The following is an 11909-nucleotide window of genomic DNA, read 5'->3' on the forward strand; positions in this document are numbered from 1 at the left end:
ACTTTTTTATACAAAATATAATTCATTCAAAAGCGAAAACCACAACAATCATTTTTTTTTTTAATTTCATACAGAACTCGGGAAAATGCAAGAAATAGCATTAAATTTTCATCAAAATTTTATATCTTAGGTTTACAGTTTTGTAGCCTATTTAATTTTATTATAATAAAGGCAAGTTCGAAGTCCCTCAAAATTTGCGTTGATTTTTCCGATTTTTTTGCCGCGAGTGTTGCACATTTTCTTCCATAAAAAAAATAGATTTTGTTCACGCGTTATATGGAAGAAAATGCGCAACACCCTCGACAAAAAAAAAAAATCGCAAAAATCAACGGGAATTTTTAGGGACTTGAAATTTGCACTTTATTATACTAAAAATTACATTGTCAAAATTTTTCGAAGAAATGGAGTTGGAAATCTTTAAATTTTGATGAAAATTTTTTGGCATTTCTTGCATTTTCCCGAGCTCTGTATGAAATTAAAAAATTAATTCTTGTGGTATTTGTGAATGAAATATATTTTTACAAAAATATAAGAAAAATTTAGTATAGAAAGTAAGTAAATAAAATCATCAAAACCTCGGGGTATTTATATTTTTGACGCTGACTGTATTTTGCTTATAGAAGTGAGGGCGCATATTTTTACGCTTATTTTTTACATAGAAATCCGAGCCCTATTAATAAACATCTGACGTATATATTTTAATCTGAAAAATTGGTGTCTACACGTCAGTAAAATAGGGAAATTTCGGTCACGCCAATAGAAGAGGGTTAACGTAGTCGCCAAGTTGAAAATGCGCTTCCCTAGAAGTGATGATTTTTCGAGCAAAATCGTCGTCCACTAAATTTGCATTAATTCCCAACTTTGTTCAAGCGAAAAGCAATTCATTTCATTCCGCGGAGATTCCTTTCATACTTGACAGAAAGTCAGTAAGATCCCCTTCAAATATCTTAATATGTTTTACCGCAGTTTCAAAGCTTCGTTTCGCTCCCAGCAGCCTCGCTCGACTCCGTTTCTCTCCATTTTCTGAATGCACTTAGCCTTAAGTTTATTTATTTAATAGAAAACGACTTAAATACTTATCCATCAGTTAGGGATGTAATCCAGCTGTAGAGATGATATAAAGAAGTAAGAGGGAACTGGGACGATATGTTTGATTCCCTGCTGATGAATACAAGGATCTGTACATACATACATGTGTTGCATCATTATCCTGATTCATACTGAAAAGTGTTCTTGCATTCCAAAAGCGTGTATAAATAAAATTTGAAATATTTACAGTCGATTTTACCAACAATTTAAATGGAAAATTATTTTTTATTTTCTATAAATTTTCATATAAATTCAAAGAGTTAAAATTATTTTTCACTTAAATTGCTTTCGTGAAATTTGATGTTATTCCATCTGCGATTTTATTAAATTTCCATCGAAATCAGTATACATACATATATACAAATGAAAGACTATTGTATCTGTGGCTCTTTGAAATGGTTAAAGTATCTTTAAATAGCACTTTAACGGTTGAGCAAATAACCAATTTTGTGCTCGTGAAAGTACTTGTCGATTCTACGATGCATGTAAGGCTAGGAAGAATGCCATAATATTAATTCGACCAAATGGTTTTTCAAACCAAATACTTTAGCTTGTTAAGGAGTTGGGTTTGTTTTGAGCACTCTTTCATACACATATTTCATAAATTTTAACATTTGTTAATGTGCGGAGGCATTTCACAAATGTTTAGTGGTTTTAATTTAGTAATTTAAGTGGAAGTTTCTTTACGAAAAAATTGCCTTCTAGCGGGTCCAAGCTGCGGTAATGCTTTGTTGTAAAGTTAACAGAAAACATTTTCTTTATTTATAATTTATTACTGTACTTTAATTTTATTGCTACGTACACAAAAAAATATTCTATATTTACAAACTGCTGCCTTATACTCCATTCATTGCACCCAAAAAGCTTTTTAACACCCCAAATAGCTGTCACTTTAGTTTTAATATTGAAATGGCAAAAAAAAGAGAAAATGTCACCAAGGCAAATAAGTGCCCAAGTCAATAAAATTGTCCTCTAATGCACAGCTGGACAACAATGCAAATTGAAGGTTATTTGACTTAAATACCAGCACGTACATACATTTCATTTCATTCAGCATTTATTTACTATTCTTCTACGTATTTTTATTCTTTGCAGATTCAAATTTCGTGCTTGGCAATGCGCAGGCAAATGGCAATCCAATTGTTTATTGTTCGGATGGCTTCGTGGACTTGACAGGATATTCGCGAGCGCAAATAATGCAAAAGGGTGAGTGAGTGGAAGGGCAGTGCATAGTAAATAAAAATTGGGGACGAAAAAAAAACTTTCAACAAAGTGAACAAATACAATGCTACACTGGTGAAATTACTAGCTTCGCACTATAAGGTGAAATTTTTTGTTAGGTGTAAGGGCTTATCCTTTTTCTTTAGGTAATTTTTTCAAGAGAAAATTCACATATAAATAAATATATGTATGTAGATGAAAGCTAAGCGGGACAATTGATAATGTGCGAAAAATGTAAAGGATTCCAATAAAATCGATTTTAAAAACTCGATCTGTCTAGGCATCATAAAAACCAAAAACAAATATATATATATATATAAATACATATGTAGTTCGTATATATATTTTATAAAGTACCCTATTTTCGGCTTTATTAAATCAGGTGGAAGGGGCTGCTTATGGTCTTCGATCGGGCCCATTGTGATTCCACACAGAATCTATAAACCAACTTGCCCTACAAACCTACATATGTAATATGCATGTATATTAAGGTGGTCGAAAAATTCCGGTGAAAAAGTAAAGTGGGAACTTTAATGCTCTCACCCCTTAGAATTGTTTTAAGCCGAAAAAATATACCGCTATTTTATTTGACATTAAAAAATATTTAGAGGTCGCTCAAGCGTTAAAAGTTTCCATGTATTTTATATGTAAAAAAAAAAATACAAATTCTTCAAAATAAATATTTTTCGATTTAAAACTTTGTTCCTCTTCAGAAAATTCCAAATAATAATACCAAATTGTTTCTGTGACCATTTTTTTCTTACTAACTATATGTTATAGGTCCCCCAAACCCCCTGAAAATGCAATGGGGGAACAAAAAAAGTCTTAAGTATTAAAAAATCCGATCGAAAAATGTTAATTTTCAAGAATTCTATACCATTTCTAGGAAAAATTGTTTTTTCCTATATAATATATATATGGAAATTTTGAGCGCTTTGAGGGACCTCTTAATATTTGTTGATTTCTAAATTTCTTTTTTTTTTTGGACCGCCCTAATGTAGATATAGGTTTTATCACTCATGGCCCAAAGTGCACAGCCTTATGAGTACAGTATTATCCTCGCTTTCGCAACTCCTGTAACAGACACAAACCGGCATTTAGGGTTCTTCATTCACTGCAGCCTTAATTTCTCACTCGATTTAATTATTATTTTTTAAATCAAAGCTTACAAAATTTCCAAGGGCCCAGTTGAGCCCGATTCTTGAGTTTTTATTTGATGGAATTAGATTTTTTAGTGCAAAGTACAGCAAAAGTAGCAATTTTGCAAGAAATCTAGTCCAGTTAATAATTGTTAAATAATAAAAAAATGTAAAAAAAAAAAATTTAATTTTTAATTTAATTTTAAAAATTTATTCCAGCAGTAGTAGCATTGTTAACCTACATACATACATACTTAAGTATGTACTTTTATACGCTGTCATGATTCTATATATTTTAAGCCTATTTCAAAATGCAGATATTTTTCAATTCATTGTTATTTTATTCCTTTTCTTTATTTTCAAATCCTTGCAACATCACCGTTCCTTTGAAACCGAAACACTAAAAACTTCAATCAAATTTCGTCAATCAAAAACAACAATTGTCCAAAAACAATAAAAATTTGTATCCGCTGAAATGCCAACCATAACATGGCAAATGATAACATCCAAAAACAACAATAATGGACTTTACAACAAATAACAAATTCGATGCAATAAAATGAACGCTAATAATTGTTGTCGTCGTTGAGGGACATTGGCACGTTGTTTGTACATATTGTTGTTATTGTGCCGCTTTTGTTCGCTTGCTGACAACATTTGTTGCCACTGTCGTGCTGCATTGTGTCAACAGGATGTTCGTGTCATTTCCTGTACGGTCCGGAAACAAAAGATGAGCATAAACAGCAAATTGAGAAAAGTCTGATGAATAAGACCGAATTGAAATTGGAAGTTATTTTTTATAAAAAAGATGGTAAGTACTTTTGATAAATAAATATGTTTGTACATACATAAGTAATAGTTACTGAGTGCTTGGTAAAAATGTAATTTTTAATTAAAAGAAAAAGAGTTTGTATGAGATGGCGGTATTTAGTTAAGTTAGGTTGAATTATTTGAAATTGAGAGGTTTAGAACAAATTCATGTTTTGTGAGAAAAGGGACGAAGTAGGCATGGTGACGTTCATGCAGCCAGTTATTTATGAAGACTAGGGTCAATACTAACAATTTTGAACTACTGTAGAAGAAAAATATTGCCGCCCTTTAAGTTTAAACCTGCCTAAACTAAATCTGTTTAAACTACCTCAAAAGAAATATTACAACTGGGAGTGACCGAGGTTTGGATTAAGATATAAATTGAGATTTAGAAATAACTAAATTAAGATTAAGATTACGATTAAGATTATTAAGACTGAGATTATGAGTAAGATTCAGATTACAATTAGGATTATCAAGATTTAGATTAAGATTTAGATTAAGATTAAGTTCAAGATTAAGATTAAAATTCGGATTGTGATTACCATTAGGATTTTTAAAAAATTAAGATTAAATAAAAATTAAGCTCAAGATTAAGATTGCGATAAAATTAAAATTAAGCTTAAGATTAAGACTAAGATTGAGATTAAAATTAAGATTAAGATTAAAATAAAGATTAAAATTAAACTAAAATTAAAATAAAGGTAAAGATCAAGATTAAGACTAAGATTAAGATTACGATTACGATTAAGATTAAACAATATTTGAAGCCTTTATAGAATGTATTAGAGATAGTCCTTGGTAATCCAAGTTGAGGCATTTGCAATCATCATTGACAATAACTACATGGTGGAAAATAAAAAGGAATGTTTAAGTTCACCTGCCAGTGGTGTAAGCCAATCTACGCTCAATTCAGATGATTCTTTCTTTTTTTGGCCTCAAAAAAGTATGTAAATTTTATAAACAGGTGTGAGAATTAGGTACTGATGAAATTTTTTGATTTCTAAGCATCTGTGTACGGTTTGCCAAAGGATAAGGCGATTAAATTCCGTGCATAAACTGCATAGGTTAGAAATTAAACATAAGACAATTTCATCTCATTTTGTCCGGAGCAGTACAGGAATTTTTCGTAACGACTTCTTAATAGTTCAGGATTATTTCAGGATCATTTCGTGACTAGTTTGAAATCAATCAAAAAACAAATGATCCCAGAATTTCCTGAAGTACTTCTGAAAAAGTCGTGAAAGTATCCGAAATGATCTGGAACAAGCCTTGAAATCATCCACAAATATTCCCTTATTAGTCCCAAAATGATCCAGAATTACTGCCGAAACCTTTTTAAAATAGTCGCGAACGAGTCTCGAAATACTGCTTAGCCTGTCCCATAGTGTGCCCAAACTAGTTGCGTAATGTTTTTAAAATGGCCTTGAACTAGTCACAAATTGGCATAGAACAAGTCGCAAAATGGTTCCCACTAGTCCTGAAACTGTCATGAAAAGGTTCCAAAATGTTCCCGAAATGATACCGTACTAGTGACAAAATGGTCCTAAATAGCCCTGAACTAGTACAGAAGTGTTTATTTGTACACTGTGTTCTGCTGTGTTAACGCAACTTTTAACCAAAGCGGGAGCCTTTTGCAAGTCAAAGTATTCCTCCAACAAAACTATTTTTCCTGAATTTTTCATCTCAAAAGTTTTAAAATACTGTTAAATTTATTTCGCTGGCTGCCCCTGTTCTCGAAAAATTAGGTAAAGTAAATTTTTCACACGAGTAAAGTTATATCGACCCCTAATCACAAAAAACGCAAGTACAAATTTTTTCGAAATTTAAATTTTGATGTACATAGAAATACTGCTAGAGCGTTGATGTGCATTTCTGCATAAAAAAAAATTTAGAAAAAAATCGTACGTCTTTTTGATGGCAAGGGCTGGATATATGTATTTATCTTCCTACGCCATTATGTAAAAATTTCTTCGCAACCCTAAAATAATACAATATACTGTAACTGCAAAAACCAAACTATTTTCGTCACCCACAAATAGGTGGCCAACATCTGTTGAGTATTTTCAAAAACTTACTTTACACCTAAAACTTTTGCAATAAAATTTAATATACTCATACCAACCGCAAATTAGTAAAACTTTTACGCAACAAAAAAGTCATAATTTATAAACGTAAAAAGGCAAATACTTATACTAACATATCAGTGGTCAAAAGCAATAACCGCCTAAGTCGAAAATCATGAATTCGAGAAAAAACGTTTTAAACATTTGGATTGAAATGTTAACCTTATGCGGAAACCAAAATATGTTCGTCTATATAACTTTCTAAATAGCCTAGCTGGCGAGATGGCGATTTCACATACACACGGAATAGTAGTTACAGAATACGATAGCATATAGTTATAACTCAATTATTTCTGAAGTCGACTTAGGCGGTTATTGCTTATGACCACAGATATATAATACACATACACTCACATGCATACATATGCACATCCTGTTGTATGTGCCCAACGGAAAGCTTACATTTCTGTGTACAAAATAAATGAAATATGACAATAGCAGGAAGAATTACAAACAAAGTACAACTGAGACAACAGTAAGCTGACAAAAAGAGCAACAAATAATGAAAAAAAAAACGTTGTTGTCTACGACCACAAGTACACTCAAACGTTCGAGTGTCTGTTTAGTGTCCCAGCAGCAGTTGAAGAGGCACAGAGGAATATAGTATATTTATATATAAGTAGATATCTAGCTGCTAGGTAGGACAAATTTTTTATACACATATTTGTAGCTATGTATATGTATATGTGTGCATTTTCATGTAGGTGTCATTGACAAATCGCATATTGAACAATTTGTCACCAACTCCCAGTGGATAGCCACAATATGTACTCACTTTATGCAATCGCTGGGGGAACATGTATGTATGTAGTGTGAACTTAAGCTCTACCCAGAATTACTGCGGACGACGGTAAAGCGGTCGGCGGTAAGTGAACAGCTGAACAGTTGCCGCAGTGAAATCCGTCAGAGTAAACACAATTGCGGCGCATGACAGCTTCCTTCAGTTGTCATTTTGTTTTGAAAATTATCTTTAAAATTAAATAAGTATTTTTTCGGTACGTGCGTGCAATATAAATAAATTGTACGATGGCACATTGATATTAACAATATATAATTGATGGTATTTTGGGAGGGAGTTTCTATTATTTTTGATGGTTCTTATTCTTTTCAGACGCTTCTAAATAGTATATTTTTGGAGTTTTAAAATATGTAATAATTATGATTAGAAGGTCGTGAGCTGGATCGATTTGAAAATACCTCCAAAAATGTAGTTTTTTATGAATAACAATAGTTTTTTTAAAGCATTTTTAAAAAAAAAAAAAAATCACTCGGACGAAAAAACAGTTTAAGCTTAAAAAATCTGCATAAAATTAGATATTAAAAAATTATTAAATTTCAACGGGATGATAATAATGGGGTTTTTCATGCTATTTAACTATTTTTCAAAGACTGGTTTAAGAAAAACTTAAATAACAAGACCTAAACTATACCGATTTAGACTTATGAGGCATCAGTGGAAAGGAATTTTCTCACCCTTTTTATTTATTTGCAAAAAAACCCATTTTTTTTTTAATATCAACACATCTTAATTAATTTTTTCTTAAACCAATCCCTGAACAAAATTCTAAAACCGCATAAAAAATCTCATTATTATGATTCTGTCGAATTTTTTTTTGAGTTTAAACTGTTTTGCCATCTGAGGTTTTTTTTTCGAAAAAAAAACTTTAGAGAACTTTTTTATTCATAAAAAACTGAAGGAGATTCAAATCGGGTAATATTTTTACGAAATATTGAACAAACAAATCGTACTTCGGGAAGATTTTTTTCTTTCACATCACAAGCTTCTAACCACTTATTTCTAATAAACGAGGTAATTTGAAAAATTTCACTCAGAAATCGTCGCAAAAGATTACAAGATTACTACAGCTTTCAATTTATTTTTCGTTTTAAAATATGTTGTTTGAAATTTTTTCAAAGGCAGTTGAAAAATATATTTTTTTTTTGTAGCTGGTAGTTTGATTTTGATAGAAATGTCATAATGCCAGCAGAAGTGAAATGGCTAACGTGGCGGCCAAAATCATTGAGTGAAACTACCTTGTGGTTTGTATCATGCGTGCGTGTGTGTAGATTTTCTGGAAACAAAAATGTATGAAAACTTTTCCAAACTTCCGAAAATAATAAAAATTACTACAATCAACACTCAATCAATATTGTGCCGTCCCCGCTGGGCCATTCCATATGCCTTTGTGAGTTTTAATTTTGACAGCGGTTAACCGACGAACGCTTTACCGTCGTCCGCTGCAATTCTGGGTACACCTTTACTTAATACAGCGTTTCGTTCGACTTCGCTGTTCGCTAAGTGGACCGATTGTTGAATTTTTGTAGTCATTTCTGCAACCACACATATGTACGACATACATATTTCGTTTGCCTCTCTTGTGTATGTGTGTTCGAGCAGCCGAAGTTAGCGTTGGACACGTGCTAGCTCGTGCTTATTGCCAATCTTTCTGCAAACAGAGATCGTGGCGTATGCGTAACTTTTGGCCATTTTCGCACAGTTGCACTTGTACATACTATGTATGTACAAATGTATATAAATTGACGTTGACACGTATCCACAATGGTAGCTGAATAAGAAAAACAAAGAAACATACGCACATTAAGTTTGAGCAAAAAATTGCTGTATTTGTAATATTTGACTTCGCTTGGCTTTAGCTTCTCAAATTAACAAATGGAAATGTGCGCGCCTATGGGTACAAAATATCAGTCTGTTAGGTGGGCACGATTGAGAATTAGATTGATATTTGCTATTTTTCTTCTTTTTTTTATCTCGCTTCACTGGCTGTTACATATGTATGTATGTATGTACATATGTAATTCCCAAGCATTTCTCACATTTGCCAGCAAGAAATCCACAATCAACAAGTGTTTGCGGTTTGCTTTAAGTTACATATAAAAAATGCTCTTGAAGTGCTTCATTCTCATGTTCAGCTTATCAAAAATGGCATTGTTAAGGGAGAAAAGAAAAAAATATTTGCTTTTGAAGCTAAAAGAATTTTTCTATTATTGTATACCATATTTTTGTTTGCTTTTTGTATGGCTGATGTACATACATACATACTCAGTTAGCGTAGGAGCTACAATACACACATACTTACGTACAGATGTTTGAATATAATTGGGTCCTTTTTTTATAAAACTTTCGTTTTTTTAAATGAAACCAAATTTTTGTATGAATTTTGCTAGGAAATTTAGTCAATACCTGTATCGGGAATTCATTAAAAAGAAAAAGATATCGAGCCCTAACCGCCAAAATAACGTAAGCGACATTTTTTTTAAATTTTTCTTTTTGATGCAGAAATGCATCTAGACGCTCTAGGAATATTTCTGCATCAAAGAGAAAATTTTGAAAAAAATTTCGTTTACGTTATTTTGGCGGTTAGGGCTCGATATGTATGTAGATTTAAAGTTTGGACAATTTACGATTATTTAATGAACCGTCCCATATTCAAAATTCAATATGTTTGATTTTAGTGATGATATCGTACCCAATATTTATTTTATTTTTAAGATTGAATTAGTTGCTAAATAATTGAATACGTGAGAAATCTATACAATAATAAAACTATAGAAAAGTCGTGTCTGTCTCTTTGTCTTTTGTCGCTTCCTCTGGGGGAACGCAAGGAAGTGTTTTAGGTCCTATTTTGCTAGTCCTTTCTAAAAATAACATCAGTAGCTGTAGCGAACTTAAGGTATACGCTGTAGTGAAAGATTCATTTGTTGATGTTAGGTTTTAATGTGATACTGATGCACTAAATTTTTGTCCTGTGAAATCCTGCCTATTTTATAACATAAATAAATGCTTTCAATAATGCATGCGAAATTAAAAATCTCGACGCTGTATTTGACTCGAAACTTTCCTTTATTAACCATGTTAACTACGTAATTACGAAAACATACTCAGTATTTGATCTGGTATGTTGAAATAGGAGTAGTTTTTCTGAACCCTATACTTTTAAAGCGTTATTTATAAGTTTGGTGCGTTCTCATCTCTAATATGCCGTATTCGCTTGGCGATCGCATAACCAACTTTATACAAAAAGACTGGAACGTATAAAAACTTATTTGCTTAAGTGTGTTCTTCATTCTCTGAAATTTTGAAAGTCCTATTCTTTCCTATGCATCTAGTCTCAAGCAGATAAACTTTGGAAAGCCGTAGATCTATCCTTTCTGTAACCTTTAACATTAGTGTTATTCAAGATGTCTCCGATTGTCCTTATTTATCTTTTAGAACGCATAAGTTTCAATGCTCTCAGGCTCCATTTTATTTAGCAAAATTCAAGACTAGAAATGCTGGTAATGCTCTCTTGGCAAGAGCTATGTGAGAACTTAATATTTTAGCAGAAAGTTTCATCTTGATTTTTCTAAGACAAAAAATAAGCTTTTTCAAATCTTCTTCACACTACTTTCTAATATAAATATTTTATTAGCAGTAGCAAAACTATTCTGTCTACTATTCTGTTAGAAATATTGTTTCATAGACTAATTAAATAAATAAATAAATTGCAAAAGTAGGCGCTTATAGTAAACTGAAAGGGGGTGAGTGCTTATCTGAGGACGTTGCAGCTCCCATTGATGTAGTAATATTCAGAGAACAATAACCCTGGAACAATTGCGAAAAGACAGTTAAACGGAATGTCCATAGTAAATCTAAGAAGGATTAGGGCTAGCGAGAGTATCTTATGGGGTGTGTACATCCTCGTGAATCAAAAAGTAGGTCCGAAGACTCCAAAAGGTATTAACTAGTAGTATCCTAAGGGTTGAGGACTTTTCAAATATCTTTAGATATCTTTAGTCTCTTGTGGTTCTAAAGGAGACACACTTTCTATATACATAGCACCAACCACAAATCTGTGTGTATTCCATCGAGCATTTGGAGTGTCCTTAAAAACGCGCTTTAAACGTTCACAGTCACTTGAGTGCTCGCTGAGACAATATGGGCTCATTGAGTTTAATACATATAAATATGTTTCCTTTACATTCATCTATGTATGTACATTAGAACGTACCACCTTACAAGCGAACAAAAAGTTCGCCTTACAAATTTCTTTTGGCTGAACCTAAGGATCATATTTTCATATTTTTCGGTGACACCTAAATTCGGCAGTATGGATTTTTTTCAATAGTTCTACTGGAAGAATCGAAATACTTTCTTAGCAAACGTTTATTGATTTTTAGGGAGATTTAATCTACTGACATTAAGGTGGTAGGCTAGGGTAATAAGAACTGCGATCTGGTGGGTGATTACTAGTATGGGTTACTTGAGGGCAATATACTTGGGGAAAAAAAATTTAGTTACTTGGGACAAGAACATTGATACTTTCAGATCCGACTGTAAATGTCGAAACAAAGAATGCCCGGACAAAAAAAAAGACTTTTTTCGAAATTGCTCTGCAAAACATGCACGTTACATTCGAAGGTATCCGGCGAACTTCTTTTCTGATACGGTCTAATGTACATACTCTTGATCCTTATATAAGCATTAGATCTGAAAGTGTGTCAAAGTGATAAGAACGATAGTAAG

General features: G+C 32.3%; 1 protein-coding gene across 1 annotated transcript; it reads left to right on the forward strand.

Moving 5' to 3' along the window:
* Window positions 1–2184: 2184 nt before the first annotated feature.
* Window positions 2185–4260, forward strand: LOC108379448 (potassium voltage-gated channel subfamily H member 3-like; the record flags this gene model as incomplete). The annotated part of the gene is made up of 2 exons (XM_017635798.1): window positions 2185–2295; window positions 4141–4260. Coding segments are annotated over 2 exons (231 nt in total), but the record flags the coding sequence as incomplete, so codon positions are not given.
* Between the last annotated feature and the right edge of the window lie 7649 nt (window positions 4261–11909).

This window comes from Rhagoletis zephyria, unplaced genomic scaffold (assembly GCF_001687245.7).
Source record: "Rhagoletis zephyria isolate East Lansing unplaced genomic scaffold, Rhagoletis_zephyria_1.1 Rzeph_scaffold_16385, whole genome shotgun sequence".
Taxonomy (NCBI): Eukaryota; Metazoa; Arthropoda; class Insecta; order Diptera; family Tephritidae; genus Rhagoletis; species Rhagoletis zephyria.